This window comes from Pezoporus flaviventris, unplaced genomic scaffold, assembly GCF_033815535.1.
Source record: "Pezoporus flaviventris isolate CSIRO_AGI_PZ_B2104156 unplaced genomic scaffold, CSIRO_AGI_Pfla_v1 ptg000017l, whole genome shotgun sequence".
NCBI lineage: Eukaryota > Metazoa > Chordata > Aves > Psittaciformes > Psittacidae > Pezoporus > Pezoporus flaviventris.
The window spans coordinates 872,156-898,491 of NW_026892565.1; the positions used below are offsets into that span (position 1 = coordinate 872,156).

The 26,336-nt window shown below is 56.3% G+C and overlaps 1 protein-coding gene across 1 annotated transcript; it reads right to left on the reverse strand.

Annotated features, from left to right (window-relative positions):
* Positions 1-1,152: 1,152 nt before the first annotated feature.
* Positions 1,153-25,305, reverse strand: CNTN2 (contactin 2). The gene is made up of 23 exons (XM_061454943.1): positions 25,136-25,305; positions 16,545-16,656; positions 12,470-12,614; positions 12,005-12,180; positions 11,621-11,716; positions 11,137-11,346; positions 10,410-10,509; positions 9,997-10,172; positions 9,230-9,366; positions 8,610-8,739; positions 7,607-7,757; positions 7,244-7,371; positions 6,721-6,896; positions 6,111-6,231; positions 5,617-5,775; positions 5,344-5,493; positions 4,555-4,625; positions 4,172-4,406; positions 3,644-3,759; positions 2,956-3,142; positions 2,564-2,676; positions 2,308-2,476; positions 1,153-1,969 (listed from the first exon to the last, which is right to left on the reverse strand). Exons 2-23 carry the CDS (start codon positions 16,597-16,599, stop codon positions 1,860-1,862), a joined length of 3,111 nt encoding a protein of 1,036 aa, XP_061310927.1. The 5' UTR covers positions 16,600-16,656; positions 25,136-25,305; the 3' UTR covers positions 1,153-1,859.
* Positions 25,306-26,336: the final 1,031 nt, after the last annotated feature.

Sequence of the window (26,336 nt, forward strand, 5' to 3'; positions counted from 1 at the left end):
CACTGCCTGCCTCAGCCATCCATCAGCATGGAGCTCGTGGCTTCTTTTTCCCACTCTACCCCATCGGCTACAAGGGAGCAGGGAGGTCCCCTGGAGAGGGATGTTTCGGCTCATTCCTTATGTTTGTTTTTCTTTGCTTCTTGTGTGCTCAACACACCGGGGCCTCCTGTCTGCATCCCCTGCTGTGAACCTACCCCCATTTACCTTCTGGTGGGCCAGATGCTAAAAACATTGTGATGGGATCCTGGGGATCTATCCCATAGGCAGGACTCTGGGAGGCCAGGATTTATGTCATCTCAAATGCTCCCTAAGGCACGGTACTTTTAAAGTCATGGAATCAGGGGATGGTTTGGGATGGAAGAGTTGTTAAAGCTCATCCAGTTCCATGCGCAGGGACACCTTCCACTAGAGCAGGTTGCTCCAAGCCCCTGTGTCCAACCTGGCCTTGAACACTGCCAGGGATGGGGCAGCCACAGCTTCCCTGGGCACCCTGTGCTAGTGTCTCTCCATCCTCATAAATGGATTGGGAAGAGCAGGGATTGGTACCTACAACCCATGTGTCAGTGCTGCCATGCACAGCCCTGCCTGTGTCCAGTGGTGCTGGAGCTGAGCTCACTCAGGCCATTGGTGTTATCCACTGGGAAGGAGGAAGGAGGCAGGTGAAGGGATGCCCTTGGGATCTGACCAGGGAGCAACATCAGCTTCTCATTGACTTTGCTTGGTTGCTTTACCAGGAGACAGATTTTAATATGCAACCTCTATTCCCAGTCATTTTAGTTAATGGGCACCTCCCCCTGTACTGTGGGGTATCAGCCCTCCCATTTACATGAGCTGTGCCAGCCTTGGAGCTGGAATTCTTGGCTTGCAGCCCCAAATGGAGCCTGCCATCATGGCTGGAGGGAGACGAAGCTGAGCCCAGAGTGAACTTTGTTGCCCCTGGGCTGGCTCCTGAGTCTCCAGCTCTTGTTTAACTTCTCTGATACTCCTTTAATTCCTCCCTTAAGACCCCCTCTCTACTGAAATGGGAGATGCGGACACCTCTGTCAGGAGGCAGGACTGCCTCTCTGGATTAGCCAATGCTAAAGAACTGTCTCCTTTTCCCTTACGCCTTCTCCTCCCTCCCAAGAGCTAAGGAAAGAGGCCAACAGTGTGAGAAAACCACCCCAAAGCACATGGGCCGTGGATGACATTGAGCGTTGTACCTCACAGCAGAACGGTTGATACAAACAGGAGGCTGGGCTTGCAAGTTAACACCAGGGTTGTCAAAAAGGCTTTTCACCATCTAAGCTCCATGTTCTTCAGGATGGGGCAGAGATCAATCCCTCTCGTGGCTTTATCTCCTTGGGCTGCATATTGTGAGTGGGGAAAGCAGAATCCTGTCCCATGATCCGTTGGAGATGGCTGTGAGTGGGCTTGGGATGGAACATGCTGATCACTGTGAAATCTCAGTCCCCAGCCTCCCTTTCTCCCCCCCCGAAATTCACTGTACATGTTTAAAACCAAAGGGTAACTGTAGCAGTCTGGTTATTTTAGTACATGGCTTCATAAGGCAGAAAAACCGATTGGGTGCAGTGTGGGGGCAGTTGCTGTCAGAATTCATGTGGAATTCTTCACTTGTTTGTGTATAAAAGCTTTAATCTCGGTTAAAGACCCATTTCTTGTAGGAAAGCTCATGTTCTTCCAAAACACCACCAAAAAAAAGGCTCTTTCCCTCTTCCTGCCTTAAACCCACGTTGTCAAATCCTTTTGCTGTAGTGCTGCCGTGGCACAAAGGTGATGCTGCAGCAGCCAAGTGTTGAGGAGTTCCCCACTGCCTTGGGAGGGAGCGTGTCCCGAGTCCTCTGCTGCTGTGGCCGTCGTCAGAGCTCCAGGTACCTGATCAGGGCCGCCAGTACTAGAGAGTGAGTTGTGATGGTGACGGCGTGTGGCACCGGCCTCGTCACAGAGTCCTCCACCATCATGCTTGTCCCTGCAAGAAGGGGAACAGGCAGGGAGTGACTTGTGTTGCACTGAAGCAACCGGATCCCTTGAGGGAAGAGTTGGGAAGGTTGGTAAAATGGTGGTTCTGGAGCTGGGCTTGCTCCTGTTGGGATTGTCCCTGAGGAGCCTCCCAGGAAGGGAGTGGGGTTAAAGCAGGACGACGTTTACTGTCCTGCTGTGCTATGGCCAGGTCATTGCCCATCAAAGAGCAGTTGCAGAATGCCAGGGAAGTGGTCCTGCAGACCGGCACCTTGGTTGCCAGGGGTGTGCAGCACCCTGGGGATGGGTGTTTGTAAGGAGGGGGTGTACTCAGAGGAGTGCCCCTACCACTGTTCCGGAGGATGTGAACCTCCGCTGGGATTCCGTCTCCGCCAGGGCCCGTCACCCGGATCTGGACGAAGGCGTGGGTGAAGTCTTCAGGGACAGGGATGTCGAGCTGGTTCTTGTTGGCCAGGAACAGCGTGGGAGCGGAGTGGGAATCCTGCCTGTAAAGCATCTGTTGGAAAAGGCAAGGCTGAGTTTGTGTGCGCTGTGCTTTCCTTAGGGTCACCTGTAGGAGAAGCCAGCTTCAACCTGCCTGTACCTTGTAGCCCGTAACTGCAGACTCGTCTGCCTTTGCCACCACTGGGTCCCACTTGATGTTGACTGTAGACCCAGAAAAAGTCCAGGAGATGTTCCCAGGTGGCCTCTTTGGTGCTGAGATAGGAAACAAGGATGTTAGGGATTGATGAGGAGGTTGTGCTGGTTACAGCTGCCTCCTGAGGCTTTACAGTGCTCACTGAGGTTGGTTTGAGCCCAGCAGAGGTTACTCTGAGCTCAGATCTCAGAGGCAATGCAAGGCACAGGAGTTCTATGGCCTACTCTAAATGGTGTTAGAGCACCAAGATAAAGCTCCTATGGGTCCGGGGGTCACTGGGGATCCTCTGGGGGAAGCAGCAGCCCCAGGAAGGCCGTGGTCAAAGCAGGGTCACTCACGTGGTTTCGTGGTGGTGACGTTGGTGGAGGGGCTGGGGGGGCCGGTGCCAGCCCGGTTGTACGCTCTGACAGACACGTGGTACTTGGTGTTGGGGTGCAGGCCTGTTACATGAGCTGATGTGACCAGCCCCGCCGTCCTCACCCTGTCGGCTGCCTCCTCTTTGTCACCATCCTTCCAGTACCGGATCTGAGCAGAAAAGGGAAGGATCGGTTTAGTCAGGGTAGAAGCACCTGCAGATACCAGACCTGGTCCATCCGTGGAATCATGGAATGGTTTGGGTTGGAAGGGACCTTAAAGCTCCTCCAGCTCCAACCCCTGCCATGGGCAGGGACCCCTTCCACTGGAGCAGCTTGCTCCAAGCCCCTGTGTCCAACCTGGCCTTGAGCACTGCCAGGGATGGGGCAGCCACAGCTTCCCTGGGCACCCTGTGCCAGTGCCTCTCCATCCTCATCCCCAGCTGGTGCTGGAGACTCTTTGGTGTTTGTACATTTTGCTTAGGATGTGCCTGGGAGTAAGCTGACAGCCTTCAGGAGCGGGGCAGCCACACTGGCCCCATTAGAACTTGTGCTGTCCATTACTTATCCCCTGTCCTTGGAAGCAAAATGCCATCTCGCTGAGCCTGGGGGATGTTCTCTGCTGGGTTTTCCAGGCTGTTTCACTTTCTCTCATTCACATGCCGGCTCGTACCTCATAGCCCAGGAGCACGCCGGTCATGTCTCCCTGCTCAATGGGCTCCCAGGATACATCCATTTCTGAGGACAGAACAGCCTTGGCTATAACTCTGAATGGAGCCACTTTTGGTTCTGAAAAAGATAACACAAGGGAAGAAAATCCTTTCCCTATCTCCAGGCAGCACAATGGCAGTACTGAAACCAAGGGCTCTCCCCGTTACCGTGCAGGCAGACAGCTGGTGTTATGTGCACGGAGTAAAGCAAGAGGAAGGGATTTAGGGACTTAATAGGACAAGCAGGGCCACAGATGTGTGCTGTGAGGATGTGTCTGCTCTAGGGCTCCGGGTTATAGGGAAACATCTCCCTGTGTATTTGACGTAGGTCAGTGTTACAGTGGAACTTCTGCCCGCTGCTCTGAGTTAAGGAAACCTCTCCCGCTGCTGAGCTCCCTGAGAGACCCAGCTCTGCCGGGAGCTGCTTGAGGACACGTTGGTTGGTTCATGGTGCATTGAGAGCCTCTGCAGCCCCTCTTTACCCTCTTTACCTTCCTCTGCCGAGTACACGATGGCGGTGAGGCTCTCCGGTCCCTCTCCCTTCCTGTTGTACGCCTTGATCTTCACTTCGAAGGGGGTGTAGGGGCCGATGCTCTCGTTGCGGTACACGTAGTGCAGCGACTCGGCGTGCGGCACCCTGGCTGTCAGCCACCCCTCCGTGCCCTTCTTGCGGAAGGACAGGAGGTAGCCAAAGCCGTCCCCGTTCTGGTAGTCCCGCAGCGTCGGCTGGGAGGGAATGGGAAGAGAGAGGAGCCTTGGTCCGTGCGCATTGGAGTCAGCGCAGCGTCCGGCTCGCAGGCACCGTCACAGCACCGGCTGCTCGGAGGGCACGGCGCCTGCTCCTCCCCGTGGCCCTCTCCCAGCCTGCCCTTACCGTCCAGTTGATGATCAGCTCGTTGGGGGCCCCTCCGCCTCCGCTCAGCCCAGATGGTGCCACAGTTGGTGCTGTCAGGTCCCCAAACAAAAGCAGACAGCACAGGTGGGGTTAAGGCAAGGGCAGTGATGGAGATGAGCACAGACACTGCACAGGCTGGGGGTAAGCCAGGCCTGGAGAGCTCCTCTCAAAGTGCTGGGCTGGGTTTCCAGCCCTGAGTATGTCACATACTATAGTCCAGAGTCTGCCTAGTGCCTGATGAGCTTAATTGGAGGCAGCACATCTCGGAGGAGACAAGAATCAAGCTCAAAAGCAGGGATAGGGAGGGGAGCTTTAACAAAGGATTTAATATGCATTTGGTATGTTAAGAGCAGTTCTCTTGCTGTTCTTACATCCCTTCTGCTTGCCCGTGCAAGCAGCAGAAGATAGAATGAACATTCACAGCCATTTGCTGGGAAGTTCACCTTGTCTTTGCAGAGCTGTGCTCTGTGATCTGCTGGAGCTCTTCCTAAGCGTTAGTGCCCAGAAGGTACAGGATTTGGGGCTAGGATTAATAATGGTTTAATATCTTGTATCTTGTGCTGGTGAAGTGAGCTGCCAGCTCTAGTACTGCTCTGTCTTTGACATGTAAATGGGCAAAGAGGCATAAATGTGATGGCATCACCTCCAGGAGCACTCAAGGAGATGACTGGTTATTTGTGACCAGGGCATGCTGCAAGCCAGCCTTCCCCCTCCAGCACCCAGGTACCTTGGATTCCCCTTTCCACCTCTGAGCACCTCTGCACATACCTGCTTCTTTGGTACGGATTTTGCTGGAGGGTAAACTTGGCTCCCCAACTCCAAGGATGTTACTTGCTAAGACCCGGAACTCATAATCCATCCAAGGAATGAGGTTCACCACTTGGGCTGTCTCAGCGTTGCCTTCAATATTTACAGGATCTATATAATCCAATAACATGAGAGGGGGACAAATAGAGCATAGGAGCACAGAGCAAGAGCTGGGCACCCAGCTGGTGCCCACCACACGGGCCATGCCACCACCACTGCCCTCAGGACACTTACTGGTGCGCATTTGCTTCCAGTTGCTGGAGAGGAGGGTCCGTGCCTCCACGATGTACCTGGCAATGGGGCTGTGGTTGTCAAAGCCCCTGCTCCAGCTCAGCTGGACCGTGCTGTCACTGATGTCTCTCACCACCACCCCCCCAGGGGGGCCTGGAGGTCCTGGGGAGATGGGGGACACAGACACGTTACTGAGCTGGGAGATCTGGAGGCTCATTGCTCTTCATGTTGGGCCCGTCCTATATCAGGCCTTTCTTTTCTGGAAGCCTCCAAGTCTGGCCTCCAGAAAAGCTCATAAGCCGCTCGCATCCAGCTCAAATGTTAGATGCCCATGGTACGGGGTTGGAACTGGATGATCTTAAGGTCCTTGCCAAGCCAAATCATTCTGTGATTCTATGGTGCGCTGGTCTCGTGGGAAGAGAAGCTGATCCCTTGCAAGGACCATGCTGTTACTTCAGGCTTGTGAGGAGCAGGGGACTTTACAACAGAGAGGTTACCTCTGACAGTCAGCGTGGCTGACTCCGAAGCACTGTCCACCACGGTCTGGGCTGTACACGTGTACCGCCCCGAGTGCTTCAGCTGCGTGTTGAAGATGCTGAGGTCTCCAATAGCTTCCTTCTGCATGGGGAAAAGACAGTGGGGAGAGCACTTGAACATGCACGATCATAGCCGGCATTCAACAAGGTATTGTCTTTGTGTAGCAAGGTTTTGGTAGTGAAGGGGCTACAGAGGTAGTCCTAGAGTTTGTGAAGCCCATGGATTATCACGTTGGAGACATCGCCTGTCGGTGGAGATGTTCAAGGCCAGGCTGGATGTGCTTCTGAACAACCTGGATGAGCCATTCCTGTCCCCTTGTGCCACTGGTGGGGAGGAGGTGGAGAATTCAGGGGTGAAGTTGAGCCAGGGGTGAAGGGAGAGGTGAGGGGAAGGTGTTTTGGGTTTTATCTCTCGCTGTTCTGCTCCGATTTGGTTGGTAGTGACTCAGTTTCCCCAAGCTGAGTCTGCTTTGGCCGTGATGGTACCTGGTGAGTGATCCCTCCCTGCCCTCACCTTGATGCATGAGCTTTCTATTCTGTTCTCCCTGCCCTGCTTGCCCTTTCTACTCACCACGCTGGCCCGGCGGTAGTGCCCCTCTGACTTGTCAAAGTCAATGGGGAAATCATCAAGTGACCAGGTGAAGGTCAGGTCCATAGTCGGATCATGAGATGCGTGGCACTGCAGAGTGAGGTTTTCACCTACATTGATGTCAGCACTAGATGGTGCCAATGTGATTTTGGTGGCATCTGCAGGGAAAGAGCAGGGAGGGCTGTTAGCTCCACACATCCATGTACCAGCTCTACACGACTGCTGCTGAGCATCCAGACCAGCTAACGCTTTGCAGCTTGTCATCCCTCTCTGCTGGCTGGGGTTTTACAGGAGGAGGGTGGTTAGAAAATGGAAATGCTTTTCCCAAGGGCTGGTTTTTGGTAGGGGTGATTTGGGGGGGTCAGGCAGGAGGATTGCTCCTCCACAGGCTGAAATGTCGTTGGTTCCCTGAGTACTGCATTGATTCTGGGGAGTACAGGGAAAATCATGGCACTCTTAGACATCTCTTGTTCAACTGACTCCAAGTCAAGGCAAACATCTCTACCTCGGACGGAGAGGATCCCAGTACTGTTGGCTTTGCCCATGAAATTCTCAGCAAAGCAGGTGTACTTCCCCTCATCGGATTTGCTGATGTTCTGGAGGATCAAGGTGCCGTCTGTGGTAATAGTCACCCTGGAAGGGAAGAAGAACCACACAAGAGGAAGGTTACAGTGGCTGTTCACTCTGTGCATCTGACAGTTTCCAACACCTGCTGATTTGAGAGGAACTGGTGATAAGGCTCAAAATACTCGTTCTCTAAAGAAGCTATAGATGTAGCAGCACGCTTTGGTCATCAAGTCCAGGCTTCTGGCAAGAAAAACCCATTTTAGCTATGGTTTCTAGGTAGAGGCTGACCCAGTGCTGCTACCTGCTGCTGTTGACCAGAAGTTCAGTCCCTTTGGTCCAGAGAATGGTGGCTTTAGGTGCTGCTCTTGGTTGGCAGGGGATGATGACCTTCCCGCTTCGGGCTGCAGGGATCAGTCGCTTCACTGGGTTTAGTCTAAAATCTGGTGCTAAGGCTACAGGGGGAAAAAAGAGGATTGAGGCATGGTTAGAAAACACTGCAGTGGGAGCATTTAAGTGCCAGGTAAGTAGGCATCCGTTTGTTGTTAGGTGGTTTGGTAACAGAAGCATGGCAGTATCTGGTGAGCGAGATGAAGGAGGGATTCCTCGGCTGCCAGCTGGTTTCTAACCAGAAGGGCAGATGTTATGTGTTGTAATAGCAATGGGGTATGACCCTAACAAGTGCAAGGTCTTTGAGAGACACAAGAACAGCTGCTTTTGAAAATGTAGAGGATATTCTCTTCAGTTCCCTGACCAAGCTCACCAATGGAGGCATCCAGCTTGCCCACAACTCCTCCTGGAACTGCAGAGACAGAACTGGATTTTATCTGTTGCAGTGTGTTAATGTTGGGCAATTGAGGCCTAGGGCCTTTAATTTCTCCCTGGCATCTACTGACCACGAGGAGATAAGCTTTTAGACTGATAAGGACCAAGGCTGGCATCAGCCCAGTTCCAGTCTCAGCACCCATCAAAGGCAGAATGGGTACCGAGCTCTTTGGCCTCTTTCCTCTCCAAAAGGGGAGGTTGTGTGGTAGGTTAGAGCTTGTGCTGCTGCTCTCTGTCCTGTACACTTTCTGTAGCTAAACAGATGTCCTTGTTCTCTTTCAGCATTACTGAATTTACACAAGATTTCAATTTTAAAGGGTTGTAAAGGGTCTTGTTGAACCAGCAACGACATTCCAATGGTGAGTGAAGCCAGTTTTGTCTGCTCTTATCACTCTGACATCGCAAGCACAGGTTGTTAGGAAAAGATCTAAAATGCTTCAGTGTCCCATTGAAACCCAGAGCACTGGGAAGTGAGGAATTACCTTGCACTGTTAATTCAGCACTTGCATATACTGTGCCATGCTTGTTCTCAGCCACACACTGATACATGCCAGAGTCCTCCAGGACTAGCTTGGAAAATCTCAGCTCTCCACCGCTCACTTCAATGCGGTTCTGTGCAAACAAGAGGATGAACCCATTAGATGAGAAAAACACAAATGGAACTCAAGCCTTGTGTGCTCAGGATTGAGTTTCATTACAGACTCTGATGCCAGGTTGGAGCCAGCCTGGTTTTCCATAGGAGGAAACGCAGGACGTGTTCATGTCTGTCCAGTCACTACCCCACATCACTGTGCTCTGCTGAGACTTCGGAGTGCCTATGCAGCAATGTGCAGGTCATACAAAGACAGGTCCAAGGTGCTATTTATCCACCCTGGGAACTGGCTGTGAGTCCCTGTAGTTGCATGAAGCAATGGCTGGGATGGTAATGCCGGGAGAGGGGACTTGCCGTGGGTAAGGACTGTGGCATTGCTTTGCAGCCTCATGGGGGCACATGGGATGCAGGATGACAGAACGGGGTTGAGATGCGCTTGCAGCGAGGCAGGGGAGCAGCAGGTCCAGCACTGCGGGTTGTGGCTGAGCTGCCCTCGCTGGGTGCTGGTACCTGGGAAGTCAGGAGCTGCCCGTCCCGCAGCCACCGCACCGCGGGCCTGGGTTTGCCAGCGGCCACGCAGCTCCAGCGCAGGTCGGAGCCGATGTCAGCCTCCGTGTCCGTGATCACCTCCAGCCACTCCGGCTGAGCTGCAGAGAGAGGCGCAGAGCGCAGGAGGTCAGGTGGGAGCCGCGGCGCCAGGCGGGCAGCGGGATGCTCCTTGTGCCACCTCTGCTGGCACGTGCTCAGCACAGCCTGTGTCAGCACCGTAATTGGGCAGCGATGTGATGCAGGGCTGCGGCCTCGCTGGCTCTGGCTGCAGCCGTGCGTGTGGGCTGCACAAAACTGAGGCAGAATCCAGATCTGAGGAAGAGTTTTAGGGGTTCCCTTCTATCTGCAGTTGTCCCTGAACTTCAGGAAAGCCTTGATTCAGACTAAGATAACCAGGTTAAGTTCTTGGCTAGATCTGATTAACAGCTCCAAGCATTAGCTCTTGTGGAAGCAGCCTGGGCTTGGAGAAGATCTTGGTTGAGAGCCAAGATTGATTATAACCACTATTCTCCCTTCCCTTGTTACCTCATTGTTGCTAGAATGATTTTAGAGCAAGTTCGCTCTCTCTACTTGCTGTAGTAGAGATCTCTACAGGTCTTTGTTAGGGCTTTGCAAAATCAGGGCTGGTGAAGGCAGGATGAGAGCTGGTGCTTTCACTCCCAAAGGCTCAGTCCGTTGCCTGGGGCATGTTGTTTTGCTCTGGAAAAGCATGTGCTTAAATGTGTTACCTTGAATGATGATGCGGCCCTGGTAGGTGTCTCTCCCTTTGATGTTTTCAGCCTCACACTCATAAGTGCCTTCATCCTCGAAGCCAACATCCTGGATCTGCAGGAGGGGCTCGCTGCCGATCCACTTGGAGGACTGGGAGCCATCCAACTTCCTCCACTTGATCCGAGGAACAGGGCTATGGGAGAGTAAAGCCGGTGATGGGCAGCTGCAGTGCAGCACACTCCATCCCCACGTAGCCACCCAGCTCCCATCCCTGCTGGGCCTTGGCCAGCAGGACAGATGGCTTTAGCCAGCTCCTCCTCCTGCTCCCCCTCCATCTCTGGTCTCCAGCAGACCCACTGAGGAGAGGGGTTGTTGAAGTTGCAGGTTTTGCCATGCTCCCCCCTTCCTGGGCAATAGACGCGGCACTCACTTTCCAAAGGCAAAACACTCCAGCGTCACCATCTGCCCAGCCAGAGCGTAGGTGTCTGCAGGAAACCTGGCCTTGATACTGGGAGCATGCTGCCTGGCATCTGTGAAAGGAGAGCACCGATGAGTTCAGGATGAGTGTAAAACAGCACAAGTGAGGTCTGAAAGGGCAGAGGTACTTGGAAGTTCTGCTTTCCTAAACCCTTGTGTTTGGAGAAGGCAACAGAGGCCGAGCTCAGTTTTCTTTTCAAACCAGCTCTTACTAAAGACTCAGAATCTCTTTACATCTCATGGAACCATGGAATGGTTTGGGTTGGAAGGGACCTTAAAGCTCTTCCAGCTCCAGCCCCTGCCATAGGCAGGGACTCCTTCCACTGGAGCAGCTTGCTCCAAGCCCCTGTGTCCAGTCTGGCCTCAGGGCTATTCTCCTTCATTTCCTACCTGTTTACTCCCTTTGCCCTGCCCAAGAAGTCTCCTTACCTTCTCCTCTGCAAGGTCACCAAAGGCAGAGGAGTTTGAGGGCTGTGAGCCTTGTGCCCTGCCTCTTTTACAGGCACAAACCCCTCTGATGGGGTTTGTAGGCACACGAACAGTGAAGCCTGGAGAGAGGGCTGCTTCCTCCAGGCCCCAGGCAGGTAACACCTCTGTAAGCTCCTCAGCTGCCCTGCGAGGCTGCTGTTGCCCTGTGGAGCATTTTCCCATTCCCTGTAGGATAATCCGGGAGCACCGACCCTCTGCGGCGAGGCTGAGGCGGGAGAACTTGCTGAACACACTCTTGGTGATGAAGTCGATGTGGCTGGTGGCAAAGCAGGAGTAGTTGCCCAGGTCAGAAGCCTCTGTCTTGGCGATGTAAAGGTTTCCCGTGGTCTGAGAGACGAAGCGCCTCCCGTCGGCTGGGATGAAGTTGGGAAACTCGTTCAGGAGCCATCGATAGGATAAGCCTGTGGGGAAAGGGAGCAGCGTGCACGAGTGGCTGTGTCCTCTCGGGTGCGACTAAACCCGCTTGCTGTCTTCTAGGCCAGGGTGGTCCTTGGATGGTGCTTGTTTTCCCCATGTGAGAAGCCCTGCCTCTGTCTTGTTGCTGAATGAAATCCAAATCCACTTCCCTGGCATTCCCAAGGCAAAGCACGGCGTGCTTCACGTGGCTGGGAATCCCTTTATCTGCTGTCCCTCTCCACCAGCAGCGCTGCCAGCCCCTGCTAGGGTGATGCTTACCTGGGTAGTGGGGAGGAGGGCTGCAGGCGAACATCACTCCCCATCCCTCAGTGATCTTCACGGGGTCACGCTCCTCTGCAGAGAATTCCTGCAAAACTAAACGTGGAAAATCAAACCTGTCCATGGGTGAAGGGAGCAGCCAGAGCAGTGGCTGTGTTTGACCCCCCGTCCACAGGCTGCTCTGTGCAGCGGTTGTACAGAGGGAGATCCAAAACTATTACTGGCTTTCTGCCGCACTCCCATGGTAATGGGAAGTGCCCAGGGATGATGTTGGCTTTCATGCATGGAAAAGCTTCTTTCCAGCCCCTGTTAATGTGAGCACGGGGCTCAGTTTACCCCAGCCCATGTGGCCACACTTCATTTACCTGGTGGAGACAAACTTACAGCCAAAGCGGAGGGAGGCTTCCCTGCTCACCACCGTGCCCCTGGAATTAGATGCCACGCACTGGTAGGAGCCAGCATCCTTGGCTTTCACTGGGTTGCTTATCACGAGATCACCTGCAACCAGCTGGTAGCGGGAATCTGGCTCCATCTTTATCTCTGTGCCATTCATCTTCCACCTGCCAAGAGGGGTGTAAAGAGTGAGCGCAGTATAAACCATGGAATCATGGAATGGTTTGGGTTGGGATCCCCTCTGGCAGGTTAAAGCCATTCCCCTTGGCCTGTCCCTACAGGCCCTTGTCCAAAATCCTCATTGCACCTCTTGTGGTGCCTGGTGCAGGCTGTTCTTTGCTGGGATCTGGGTCAGATTGAGCCTGTGTCCTAGGAGGGACGGCACATCCCATGTGGATGGGGAGGCGGGCTCCCGTGGTGGTGGTTTTTCCATGATGGTTGTGCCCCACATCTCACCTGTAGGTCGCAGGGGGGCTGGCTCTGGCTCGGCAGGCCAGGGTGACTTTCTCTTCTGCTGAGCCTTCGGGGAAGAGGGTATGGGCTGGCTGCTCTTCAAACACGGGCCCATAGTTCCTTGTGCTGCTCTGTGCCTGACACCACACTGCAAGGAGGGAAGAAAAGCTCAGCTCCATTTAGCTGTTTCTAAACTTGCCATTTTCAGTTCCGTAGGGTGTCCCTGCCAGCGCCAGAACCAAGGAAGAGCAACATGAAACTCACACCCCATATGTGAGCCCAGCCCCAGCCGGGGCTCTGGGCAGATAACGTGCATTTCCCACTGAGCATCTCACACCATCTCTGCTGTGACAGAGGGACCAGATGGGCCTGAAGAGCTGCAGATGAAGGAGATCTGACGTGTGCCTCCTGCAAACCTGTGCGCAGAGACTGGAGCTGGGAGCCCCTGGATGCCCTCCGTGTCCCTGCAGTGAGGACCTGCTGGTTCCCCTCTGTCTGGTTGGTTCCTGTGAAATCCTCTCCAGGACCCTGCCTCCCTGCAGATCCCCTCCATCCCTGGGTCTGCAGCATTATCAGCTCTCAATGACTCAAACCTGCTGCTTGCTGGGGTGCAAACTGGTGCTGCTGGTAGCAGTTCTGTTCAACTAATGGGATGAGCTTGAGGCTTCCTTTGTAGTGTTCAGAACACTTTGTAGTGTTCAGGGTTTGGTCCTGGATATGGCTCAGGCATAGGCACAGGAGGAACATAAGAACCTGCCTTCTCCTGCACTGCGTCACCTTTGGCGTGGTGACGGTGTTTCACTGGAACCAGCTATCCACAGCATCTCAGTGCGTCTCAGATGTGGGGCAAGTGCTGGCAGACCCCCTTCCACACAGGCTGTATGGAAATGGGTGTGCAGATAAGGAAGAACAAAGCCTGGAAATCCCTCACTGCGGGAGCAGCTGTTGGGATAACGATCACCAGGAAGCCTGCTCCCTCCCTGCACCCTGTCCCTTAACAGGGATGTGGCCACCTCAAAGCAGAGCTTCCAGCTCGGTGCCCCTCTGCCTCTGGAGTGAGAGGCTTAACAAGCTCCAGGATGCTTCCATGCTTTATATGTGAATGAATAACTGTCTTCAAACTGCCATGCCAGCCAGCAGTCTGCTTCCTTCCCCACAGCACTCAGCATGCTCACCAGTTAAATTAAGTGGCTCCAGCCAGTGTGATGTTTTATGCAAGAGCAGCTTCCAGCAGGGAACAGCCAGCTCAGCACTGCTGGGCTCGGGGGAAGCAGCCCTTTACCTGTAGCTCCCGGGGTTCAGCTCATGTTCCGGCTGCTCTTGCATGTGGAGATGAGGGTGGGATGGGAGATAATTGGCTCCGTGGGCTTGGAGCAGCTGCTCCCTGTGTCCGAGCATCAGGCAATTACCAGGCCCTCGGTGCTGGCAGCAGGGATGTGCTGCTGCTGCAAGGGAACCCAATGGTGCCACTGTCACACAGGGGACAGCGGCTGGAGCCTGTGTCTGATGCTCTGGGAGAAGGGAAAAGCAGCGTCTTCAGTGTCTCATTCCCTCCCCATCAGTGTGGGTGCCACTTCCCTTCTAGACCAGTTCTGTTCACAAAGGAGAAGCGTGTGTAAGCATTGCTCTCAGCAATGGCTGTGCTGAGTGGGTCTGAAGGAAGTAACTGCAGACCAGCCAGTGAAGTAATAATGAGTTAACAGAGAATTAGTAAGAAAGGAGGGTGTTGTGTTCTTATGGGTGGTAGTGAATGGATTAAGGTTTAAACCCCTTTAATTTTGAGATTCATAATGTATGGGAAATAGTTTCTATGTCTTTACAATTAAAATATCTATTATTAACACTCACATGCTGCTTCTAATGGGATGCTCTTTCCACATCAAGCCTCTGATTCCACCCAGAGTCTGCACCCCCTTGTTACCTGCTGCTGTCCCCTTCTCTCTGCCAAGGTTATGGACTACAACTGTCAGGCATTGATTTTCTCTAATGTAATCGATGCCAGGAGTTTGGGTGAGGTTTTAGCTGCAGTTCCAAGGTGTCTGCTTGATGGCGAGGGTGAAGTGCCTGGATTTCAGTCATTAAGCAGAGCACCAGTTAAAGTCATCACTCAACAGTTACAAGGTGAGGATATGGCTGGAACCAGGAGCTGAGAGCAAAGCGGAGGGGTGAATCTCAGTTCCTCTGAACACTGTCATTCTTGATGTTACCAAAACCTTGGGCTCTATCATTTTATGCAAGAGCAGCTTCCAGCAGGGAACAGCCAGCTCAGCACTGCTGGGCTCGGGGGAAGCAGCCCTTTACCTGTATCATTTGGGTAGTGGGGAGAAGACAAACACAAACTAAAGGTCTTTAAACCTGCAAGCCAGATCTGCAGGAAGCAGTGACCTTGCCTTATGCAGCCCTACTTTGTGTGTTAAAATCCAGCGAGGAGAGCGGGAAGGATGGTAAATACACTGCTGCACCTCTCTGGACCAACCCTGGTTACTGGGGAAGGTAAATGTTAACAACTAAATAAATAGGAATAGGTGAAAGTGGGAATTGAAAGTGGGAAAACCAGGTTGGAGACTGCACGTAGCACAGGGAGTGACTTGTGCTGCTGGCTGGGAGAGGAAAGTCCTGGATGCTGACGGGACAGCGCAGTGTCTGGGTGGTTGAGCGTTACTCCGAGGATGGGGAGTGTGCCGGCAGCCAGACCTGGAAAGCCCGGGTGTCCAGGAAGCTGCTTTCCCTCTGTGCTGAGCTCTGCTGGCGCGCAGGGAGCTCCGGACCCCCGCAGCCTGGAGCTGGGCAGTTGCTGCTGCTGTCGGGCAGCCGGACGCAGACGCCTGTGCCCCAAAGCAGAGCTGGTCTGTGCGGCTCCCGGAGGAGCCCGGGGTTGTTTTTAAGGAGAAGCTTTCTGAGGAGCAAAGGGAACGCCTGTGCCTGGCCTTGGACTTCGGGGTTTCCAGGGCTCTTACTGGAGCGGGAGGCTTCAGCCGTCCCCGACGGCCTCGTTCTGTGGAGCCTCATCCCTGGGCACCTCAGGAGCTGTAAACCTTTCCATGCTGCTGGAAGTCACCCCAGGCAGGGGCCCTGAGGCCAGCCCCACTTCCCAGGCGGCAGCTGACAGCCCGGACCTGGGGCGTTTGGGTCTCCGTCCACGCTGCAGTGGTTCCTCGAGCCTTATCTATAGCTGGTCCCTCGCTCCTGTTCCCAGGGAGCATTTCTCTGTGTCCCAGCTGGCTCCTGAGATCCAGCCCATCATCAGCCAAAGGTCGAGAGGAAACGGCCCTCACGGGCTTTACACTGAGTCATTTTCTGTGGGCTCAGCTTGGATGAGGAGCAAGTTGCACGAACTCAGCTGGTTAATGGGAGAACCAGACTCCATCCTCCTGCCTCCACCAGATTTGGGTCACACCAATTGCCAAACAGGCTAATTGCATCCCAATGTAGGGCAGCCACCCCTCCCTCTGCCTCCTCAGGGACCCAGAGAACATTAAAAGGTAATTAGATATTTATAAGGACAGGCGAGCAGTCTCTGCCCAGGATGATGAATTACCTTGAAGGCATTATCTTGGTCTCAGTGGTCTGAAATGAAACATCTCCCTGCTGAAAAGGGACCTTTTGGGGTGCAGCCTGAGACTCCCCAGGATGCAGAAATGGTCCCTGAGGAATGGGGGAATCTTTGCAGTCGGGGAATGGCCAAAAAGGGATCCCTAAGAGTGCATCCTGCTGGCAGGAGGATGTTCCTCCTTGCTCCAAGGCGAGCACAGCCTGGCTGTGAGGGACACTGCTCCTGCCAAGGCATTGCCGGAGGTTCTGCATCTCTTGCACTTCACCTGAACTTGAATTGAGAAAGGGGGAGGCTTGTGTCTCAATCCCTGTCCTTTTCCTTGGGTGGAACAAAGGGAAGTTGGGCAAAGCTGCATAAACCACCGGAGAATTGGGCTTGAGCATCACAGAGCACAGAGAGGCGCATCCTGGATGAGCAAGGACCACTGCATGCCCTGGGTGGCTCCTGCTCAGCATCTCCAGCAGCCCCTCTGGCTTCTCCCATGGAAACCTCGGGATGGGACAGGGATGTGGGGGCTGCACTTACCCAGGAGGGTGATGGCAGCGAGGGATGTGCGGACAAATCCAGCGGCGCTTCCCATCCCGTGCCTCCGGGCGGGTTAGGGCTGAGCCTCAGTGCGTGCGTGGGGACGGCGGCCCTGGGTGAGACACGGACACAGGAGTTAGAATGAGGGAATGGTTTGTGCTGAAGGGACCTCAAAGCTCCTCCAGCTCCAACCCCTGCCACGGGCAGGGACCCCTTCCACTGGAGCAGCTTGCTCCAAGCCCTGTGTCCAACCTGGCCTTGAGCACTGCCAGGAATGGGGCAGCCTCCTTTACCTGCTGCTCACTCTGCTTGCGCTGCAGCCCAGCACACGGGGGGTTCTGGGCTCAAGCTCACGCTGAACCCATCTCAGGTTCAGTTTCTCATCGACCAACACCCCAAGTCCTCCTCGGGCTGCTCTGAGTCTCCTCTCCCCCAGCCTGTGCCTGGGATTGCCCCGACCCAGCAGTTACGTGCAGCGTTCCGGTGGCTCGGCTCCAGGCTCCAGCATCCAGCTGCTCATCCCCGTTGGCCACAGGCCCGGGGTGGGAGTCACACGGGGGCAAACATCCAGAGCAACACACAGGGGCTGAAGGAGCTCTTTTGCTTTGTGACAGATCTGCCTGGGAATTGTTCCTCCTCCTCCCTCCTATCCCGTATCCTTCCCAGCTCCACAGCAGTGCCTCCTTCCCAGCAGGTCTCAGTAAAAGCAGAGCCAGAAGCACACAGAAATCGTTCGTTCCTGTTATTTGGGGGAAGAGGCATCTTTAATCCCAGCCCTTCAGGCAGGGACTGACCATTCCTGTGCCGCATCCCAGATGTGGAGGGGTTTGGGGGGCCCAGCTCAGCACCGTGCTCCGCACCCAGTGAAGCGGCTGCGCAGCGCTGGGTTATTTCCTGCTTCCCCTCTAGGCTTAATGCCTGTGGATTGTTAATAAAGGGAGCGCCGAGCACCTCCTGATGCCCTGGGCACGGTCGGTGGAGCAGGGATTCCCAACGGAGAGAGCCCAAACAAGACCCACGGAGCTGGTCCCTGCGCTGTCCTGGCTGAGCTCCCCCGGGGCCGCATCCCGCACACACCGCTCTCCCCTCGGACCCAGCGGGGTGTCGGGGCCGGGTGTTCCCCCCTCGCTTTGTCTTTGCTGTGGAGATGAAGCGCGGAGGCAGAGCCCCACGTTCCCAGCACACAGCCCCCGGCTGCCAAGAGCCGGGCTGCGGGCGCAGCTTCTCCCTCCGCTCCAGCTGGTGCCGCTTCCACTCCTCTCCCTGCCCATCTGCCCCCCGAGCAGGGATTAACTCCTTACCCTGGAGGATGCAGCCCCCTGCACACGGCTGCTTAACCCCCCCCCCCCCAGTGTCCTGCTCATTAAAGGCAGCCCTGGAAATGCACCTGAGCAAACAGCGATAGCCCCGTGTTTGCTTCACACCCTGCTGCCGGGCAGCCCCGGATGGGTGAAGGAGCCCACAGCCAAAAGGAAGATGTTCAGAGGATCCCAGCCTGCTTTGGGATGCACGGACCTTAAAGCTTCCTGCCTGCCCTCAGCTGCTCCTTCCCTGCTTAAACCCGTACCTGACAGCCCCCCAAATGGGGCTGGTGCTTCACGGCGCTGCGTGGCCGGGAAGGAGGGACCCTGCCACGAAGGGGGCTGAGTGGAGGTCCCGCAGGGACAGCGGGGGAGAGACGCGCTGATACGGACGCGGCTCCATCAGCTTGCTCCCGCAGCCCTGAAGTGACTCAGTCACATGAAATCGCTTGGATCATGCCCCAAATGGTGTCCTGAACCCACGGCCGTGCAGCAAACACTGCCTCATTGTTCCCCCTCTGCCTGCTCCTCTCTCGTGTGTCTTGTGCTCCCCTCGTAAGCACTTCGGGACAAGGACCAGCCTTTAGCCCTGTGTTTTGCAGGCAGCGCTGGGCTGTGGGCTCGCTCCTCCAGGTCCCTGCAGTTTGGTTTCTTCACCCAGTGCCCAGTGCTGGGAAGGGCAGAGAGCACCGGAGCTGTTCCTGCACCCGGTGGCAGCTCAAAGCCTTGCTCCATCATTGCCAGCCCCTTCTCTGAGGCTGAGTCCTCACCCTGTGCCTGTGAAGGCACTGCCCGGCTGCAGCTTTGCTGCTTCTGCCCTTTGTTCTCTCTGGGCAGCCTCAGCCCAGCTTGAACTCCTCTAGAAAAGCTTTGGGAATGTGATAGCCAGGGAGAGCTCCAGGTCCAGTGAACACAGGGGAGAACAGTGATTCCCACAAGTGCTGACGCTGCGTTAGTTTGCAATTGGAGAGCGGATGAACTAATCCTCTGGGATCCTGTTTGGTGTGCTCCTGATTGCCTTGCACCTAAGTGCCGCCATCAAATTGTGCTCCGGGCCCTGACACTGGGAGGTGACACCTGGGATGTGCTGGGACCCCCGGGGCACCTTAAAGCCATGACCCTGAGCCCTGGATCCTGCACCCAACCCTCGGCTTCTCCATAGAGTGGTGTGCTTTGTAGCTCATATTTAGACCCACTCTCCCCCCTAATTAGAATAGGGCCCATGGGAACTTGTTCTTTCCCCTCTTCATGGGCTATTTTGACAGTCACTCAGGAGCCTTCTGTTGTACTGAAAGGGGATCTGTCATCCCTGCTAATGGATGCTGTCATTAATACTTCCAGTAGCAAGGGAGGCCATGGGCATGCTGCATTAGCCCTGTCCTCTGGAGCCCCTGGACCTGGGAGGGATCCATTATCATGGAAGCAGAGTTAAAGAGTGGCAGAGAGGTTGTGAGCCTCTGGGAGAGGGGACGCTGCCTGGTCCAGAGCCCGCAGCGCCGGGTATGGGTGTGGAGCAGCATCCTTCGGAGGAGGTGACTCCAGCAGGACCCTGCGCAGGCAGGGGCCAGAAATGGCTTTTGGTAGGAGATGGGCTTTTACCAAGAGGTGACATGGCCAGAAGGGGCCAGATGTCCCCAGGACAAATGAGTGTAACCCCATCTGCTGTGGCTCGGTGATGAGTGCTCATGTAACCTGCAGCATTCCTCAGGGAAGGATGCTGAGGGTGGGGGGTGCAGGAGTGCCCTGAGTGTCTCTTAAGGAGCATTGCTGAGGCTGGAAAGGATGCGCTTTTGGTGGCTGCTGCGTTTTGCCTTGCGAACCCTTTCAAGCTGAGGTACATTTTGTCCTGCTCCAGAGCAGTCTCAGTGCCTGGCACATGGTTCTATTGTATCTGTCCTCCTGTAAAGCTGCCTGTGCTCGGGGGAGGCTAATTTAGACACGAGCTCTGCATTGAGCCCTTTCTGAGCTTTTGGGGGTTCAGGAGTGTTGATGGCTCCAGGACCTAAGGTAGAGGAGTGCTGTGGGCTCTGCTTGCTGGCTCTGGTCCCTGTCCCAGCTGCAGCAGGGCTGTGTCCCATAGGACACACAAAATCAATGGCTTTAAACTGAAAGAACAGAGATTGAGATGGGATCTTAGGGAGGTCCCTTCCAGCCCAAACCATTCCATGGTTCCATGACAGAGGGGAGAGGAGCAGAGCTGTGCCCTGGTGCGCTGGGGGATGCTGGAGCAGGATGCTCAGGGCAGATGGTGCTCACAGCCGGGGCTGGAGCTGGATCTGTCCAGATCCATTTGTTCCTGCCCGATGGACTGAGGCATCCCTGCAGGGACGCGCTGTGCACCCACAGCACCCACAGCACCGCGAGTGCTGCCTGCGGGAGGGCACGGGGGCACCTCTAGCCCTGGCGGGGAGGGTTAAAGCAGTTCCAGTCTCTGTCCTCACTGCTGCTTCTGCACCTGGGCCACGCGGGCAGCGGGCAGGGGAGCAGCGGTGCCAGGGTTGTGCTGTTCAACACCCGGCTTAGGGGCAGGGGCAGAGGGTCTGAGCCCTGGCACGGGAGCAAAGCCACCAAGCAGGGAACAAGAAGCTTCCCCAGGCCCCATCAGTGCTGGTGCCTCTGCCCCGGCCCCTGCCCCAGCTGTGGGCAATGACAATCAGCCCTCGTTAGTATAACTGCGGGCAGGCGTGGGCTCTCCCTTCCCAGCCCAGTGGAGAGCCCGGAGCTTGTGCTGCAGAGAGGTAAAGGAGGGTTCATGTTTGATTTGGGGGTGTTTGAGCATGCAGAGGAGGAGGGTGGGAGCCGTGGTGCGGCAGGACCCTGCGCGGAGGTGATGGGAGCAGGGGTTTTGTTGGGACGGCTGGGAAGGGTGCTCTGAGCCCCTTTGGGACTCCTGTCCCTGTGTGATCTGCTGCAAGCTCGGTGGGTGCTGGAGGCCTCTGTGTCCCCGCATCCTGCCTGCCTCTGGGCGCCGCTGCCTGGGGTGCGTTGTGCTGAGAGAGGAAGGCAGCAGGATGCCAGTGTGGGGGCAGCGCGCTGTGAAGCTGCTCCGCTTGCTCCCGCAGAGGTGAGCTGCGGTCGCTGGGGCTGAGGCTGGTCCTGGTGCTTCTGTTGAGTGCGTTTGGTGCCGCAGCCCTGCTTGTGAGCCCGGGGATGCTGCGGGGTTGCAGTGAGTGCAAACCGGGTCGTACCCGGAGCAGGTCCGAGTCCCCACACCCGTGTGCCAGGGCACGGGGAGCGCGCTTGATGTCCCCAACCCCTGGTGTGCTGCGGGCTGGGGCAGGAGAGGCTTTGGGCATCCCTTGCTGCTGCTCTGAGCCCAGCCCCGTGGCTGCCCTGCTGTGTCTTATCAGGCATGGATTGACTCAGCTGTGAGGGAACTGGCTTCATGAGGATCCATATTTGAACTTCTGCCTAAGAGCTCGTCTCCATCCCCCCTCGGGCAGGTTCAAGCCATTCCCCTTGGCCTGTCCCTACATCCCTTGTCCCAAGCCCCTCTCCAGGTTTCCTGCAGCCCCTTCAGGCACTGGAGCTGCTCTCAGGTCTCCCCTTCAGGAGCCTTCTCTTCTCCAGGCTGCCCCAGCCCAGCTCTCTCAGCCTGGCTCCAGCCCTCTGGAACCCCACAGGGACCAGCACAGGATATTGGAGATCAAAGGAGACCAACAGAAACAGCCGGGAGAGCTCCCAGAGGGCTCTGGCCCCGGGGCAGAGGGGATGGAGGAAGCTTTGCTCTCTGAGCTGCCTGGCTGTTGGGCACACACACGGGGCTGGACCGGGGCCGCCAGCCCGCAGCTCCTAACCTCTCCCTGAAGACTTGTTCAGTGCCTGAGTCGATAGCAGCTGGAAGGATGCTTAAAGCCTTTGAAAACAAGGCCACAAGCGGCTCCAGTTCAGCGCTGGGGTGTTTGAGGTGATGGGTGATTGATGGGTGATATGATTCTGTGTGTGTGCCTGGAATCCGTGTTAAGGGCTGGTTAGGGATGCTACAGTTCCAAACGTTGGGCCCTTCCTACAGGCACTCCTGTGAGGCTCTCTCCATCCTGCCTGGGAATGTGGGTTATTGCCCTGGAGCTGCACGGGAGGGGATGCTGGGATGGGAAGTGAGTCAGGGCCTGGCTGTACTCGCTGCTATTGTTGTCCCCAGAATAAAGCTCCCAACTCAAGCTTCCCATTGCAGGTTTTCCTTTCCTCCTGCAGCACAGCTCCATGCGCTGAGCATGCACTGAACCCCGGGACATCCTCAGCACTGCAGCCTCCCAAACCCACCCACCTTGTGCTATTAGTGCTGCCGTGGTGTCAGCAGCAGAACCTCTTTGATGTGGCACTGGTATAAATAGCTCCCTACCTGCGATGGAGCCGGGCTCCATCCACTCCCCTGGTGCCTCCCTTGGCAGAGCCAGGCCTGGGAAGAGGCTGTAGTGAGGGAAACCAAGTGCAGAGCTTGGGGAATGTGTTCTATGGGGAAGCCCTAATGTCTCCCTGCCCATCTCCCCAGTCCCACAGCTCCTCAGCTCTTGCCTTGGCCCCACTGCACCTCTGGGTGTGAGATGCTGGGGAGGATGCAGTATCCCCATGCGGAAGGGGGATGCTCTTTCCCCTAGGAGCAGGGTAGGGTATCCCCTGCAATCATGGTGTATTTATTGTGCTGCTTGGAAGGCTGTGTCCAACCTGCTCTCCTGTCTTGGTTAAGGTGGGGTCAGTATTTAGTCTCTAGAGAGTGCCAGGCAGCAACCAGTGCAAACCAGATCCTCCCATTGTGGGCTCCCTGCTTTATGGCTCCCTGGTGCAGGACTGATAGCTCTGCGTGCTGGACAATAAATAATACATGGACTCAAGCAGGACGGGGCTGGGCTCAGTGCTCCCCAACTGGCTGTGGGTGGGAATACCTCGTGTGCTCCCTTGGGACATCTCCCGTGTTGCCAGGTTGCACATCCCTCCGCTAAGGGCCTGGATGCTGCGACTGCCCTGGGGCAATGGGACCAAGGGCGAGTGTTGTAGCAAAGAAAACATTTTGGGCTCAAGGGAAGAGCGTTTGTGTAGTTTGAGCATTTGATTTCCTTGCCTTGATTTCCCTCTCGACAGCTCCACAAGCACCCAGAGACGTGTAGTGTGAGGAGCAGACAGAAAGTATCTAGGAAGAGCCTGATGCATCCTTATCACTGCGGGTTTCAATGTTTCTTCCCTTCCCTCTCTGTGGTTTTGACTCTTAAACCACTCTAAGGCACCTCTCTGGCTTCTTTCTGCATCTCTGAAAGCCCCTGGTCGATGCTGGGGTTTCCTGTGTGGCAGATTCATGTGGCCACACTGCAAACTGCCCTGGTGTGAGGGGATGTGTGCAGCCATGTGGTCCTGTTACTGCAGAGCCCTGGGCTTGCAGGGTTGCCATCAGCCCATCCCCAAACCTTCCTGGGCATCTTTGGTTCCTCATCCCTGGAAAGCAGGGCTCATGGTGCACGAGATTGATTCAGGAAGGAGGGAGATGTGCCTCTGGCTGTAGGATAACCACAGGCAGTGCTGTGTTAAGCCAGCCCCTTGTGAGGTAGAGTTAAACCTGTTCTGAGCAGAAGGGCAGTGCTTTGGGAAGCTGAGCCTGGGGCTTGCTGGCTCCTGAGCTGCTTGGGGAGCTGTTGGGATGCTCCACTGGGATGTGATGCTTTCCAGGTCACTGTGTGGGATCCCTTCATGCCCAGCACCTTCCAGGGAAGTCATCTCAAAAGATGAGTGGTCATTGCACACACAGAGTGCTGCAGGAGTCCTTTGGGGGTGCTGAAGGCACTGAGGAACCTGGGAGGGTCCATGGCTTTCTGTGGATTACTTGGGCTTTGGGCACACACAAAGCATGCAGGTGGCCGAGCATCCAGGCTGGGCTTTAATGCATGTGAGCTCTGGGTCTGCGTGCGTGGGGAAACCCCTCCCTAATGGCACTGTGGGGTTTCTGCCTTTTAGGCTCCAGTGATGGTAAATGCAGAGCAAATGACACAGGCCATTAAATTCCTTGCCGAGGGTTTGAGTGACAGGAGTCGTGGTTGCTCAGGTTGAGAGTAACCGAGTAGGTGATGGAGAGGAGCGTGAGCATCCCTTTGTCTCGCAGCGCTCCAGGGAGCGGCTGGGCATGGTGGGACCCTCTTGCTATCTGCTCTCTTTAGTCTCAGATAGTTCTGATCTCCCTATGGGAAGTGCAGTTGTCTCTAGGAAGTTCGGGACCTGCTGCTTGCCCAGCGCAGGGGACTCTTGGGGTTGGTGCTGCCAAGCTGGGGTTGTGCTCGGGACCGAACAGCCTGGAGGGGTTCTGTGGATGCAAACCTGCTCCTAAGTCTTGTGCAAGAGCCTGTGCCTCGGTTTTGTACCCCTGGAGATGGCCTGGGAGGAGCAGGAGCTGTTCTTGGGGTGAGGCGGAAGCCTTGGGCTGGGGTTGCGCCCAGCTCTGGGATCTGAGGCTGCTGCTTCCCACCCTCAAAGCAACCGGTGTCTCCTCAGAGCACCAATCCCGTACGAGTGCTCCCCGCTCCAGCCAGGAGAATCCCGCTGAGCTCCTGGGGGCCCCGGCTCGGTGTGGGTGAGCTGCAGGGGGACGAGGGATCCCGGGAAGTTTCGGGATGTGCGAATGCACCAATCCCGGGAAGAGCGGAGCCCCGGCCTCCCGCTGCCGCCTACCCCAGAGCTGAGGCCTGGGGGGGCCGAGTGCTTGTCTGTGGCTTTGCACTGAGCGCCAGAGCCTCCCTGCAAACCCCAACCAGCCTCAGGCACAGAAACACCCCCGGTGAGCCCGGAGCAGCCCCATCTCCCACCCCTCACCCGGGGTGCGTAAGGAGGGGACTCGGGATACCACAGTCCTCCTCCCGCAGAGGAAGATCTGGGGCTGCTCTGGGCTCTGCCCCCCGCCCCGATGCTGGAGATGCCGAAGTAGTTTTGTGCATTAAAAGCGCTATGAGCCCCCCACGAGGCGCCACGTTCGAGATGCCCAACACCCCCCGAAGCAGGCTCTCCAAGTGCTTCCAGCCAGAAAGCGCCAGGAAAAGCCTGGCAGCGATAAATAACGGGGATATTCCAGACTTATTCCGTAAGAGACGTTTCTGCTGCCACAAGTGACACAGCGCGGCCCCCCCTTCCTCCCATCCCCGCCCCAGCGCAGGCAGAGCCTGCATCGCGAAGCCATCGCCGCGGCAGAAGCCCAGAGCCCCCCCCTGCTCCCGGCTCCCCAGCGCTGCCGGGGCCGGGCGAGGCGGCTCCGGTGGATGGGGAGCGGTGCCTGCAGCCCGGAGCCTCTGCGGGCGGAGGGAGAGCGGCGCTTACCTTGCGCGGGGCGGTGCGGGCGGCGGGGCCGGCGGCCGCGCTCGGAGGCAGTGCTCGGCTGGTGCTGGCCGAGCGGGGCTGTGTGCGCCCGGAGCCACTGCAGCATCTCTGCATTAGGATGTGCTCCTCCCTCTCCTCCCTCCTTGCGTGCGCGCTCCCTCGCTCGCTGCCAACCTCCGCGCCGGTCCCTGGAGAGGGGGGCTCGTTCTCCTCTGCCGTTACCTCACTTGCCACAGGCCAGGGACCCGTCGCAGGCAGCATCGTGCGTAATTGATGCTTCTCCTCAGCCCCCTGCCTGCTGCTCCCCAGCAGCAGCCCCTTGTCCGTGCCCATCGCTGCCGGCTCCCCCCTGTCCCTGGGGCTGGAGCAGGTGAAGCCCTGGGGGAGTCCGAGCCTGTGTCAGTGGGGGCAAGCAGGAAAGGGATTAGCCCCAGATGGGGGTATCGCGGCAGGGGCAGCCCCCCGTGCAGCGTGTCTGTGTTGCTTTATGTGTGCACCCCTGTGCCTAAATACATCCGTGTCTGTGCCCCACGTAACCCGTGCTGGCAGAGCTCTGCACACAGTCACAGCGGCCCCTGCGAGGCTGCACCCAGAGTCCTTCCCAGTGAATATCTGTAGCCATAAGATCATGGAATGGTTTAGGTTGAAGGGAGCTTAGAGCTCACCCAGCTCCAACCCCTGCCACGGCCAGGGACCCCTTCCACTGGAGCAGCTTGCTCCAAGCCCCTGTGTCCAACCTGGCCTTGAGCACTGCTAGGGATGGGGCAGCCACAGCTTCTCTGGGCACCCTGTGCCAGCACCTCAGCACCCTCACAGGGAAGAGCTTCTGCCTAAGAGCTCAGCTCAGTCTCCCCTCTGGCAGGTTCAAGCCATTCCCCTTGGCCTGTCCCTACATCCCTTGTCCCAAGCCCCTCTCCAGGTTTCCTGCAGCCCCTTCAGGCACTGGAGCTGCTCTGAGGTCTCCCCTTCAGGAGCCTTCTCTTCAGGCTGACCCTGCTGCTCACACTGCAGGACATGGTTGGTTTCTGGTCTGTCAGCTCAGCGAGAGCTTCTCATGAACCACCTTTGCTGTTTTCTGAGTGCTGGGGGGGTGATGCTCTGGGCTGTGACTGTGATGCTCAGGATACCCTGCAGGTTCTGAGCTTGGGGGGGGGGAGAGATGCTGCTGATCTCATGGCTGCTTAGTGAGCTGAGGTGCAGT

What these genes read in the sequence shown, in the direction of transcription:
- CNTN2 (XM_061454943.1), bottom strand. Translation starts at nt 16,599, where the DNA reads ATGGGAAGCGCCGCTGGATTTGTCCGCACATCCCTCGCTGCCATCACC. An exon ending in TGCTGAATTAACAGTGCAAG is followed by an intron (nt 7,758 to 8,609) that starts GTAATTCCTCAC and finishes TTCCCCCTGTAG; the next exon opens with CCTTAGCACCAGATTTTAGA. An exon ending in AATCCGTACCAAAGAAGCAG is followed by an intron (nt 4,626 to 5,343) that starts GTATGTGCAGAG and finishes GGGACCTGACAG; the next exon opens with CACCAACTGTGGCACCATCT.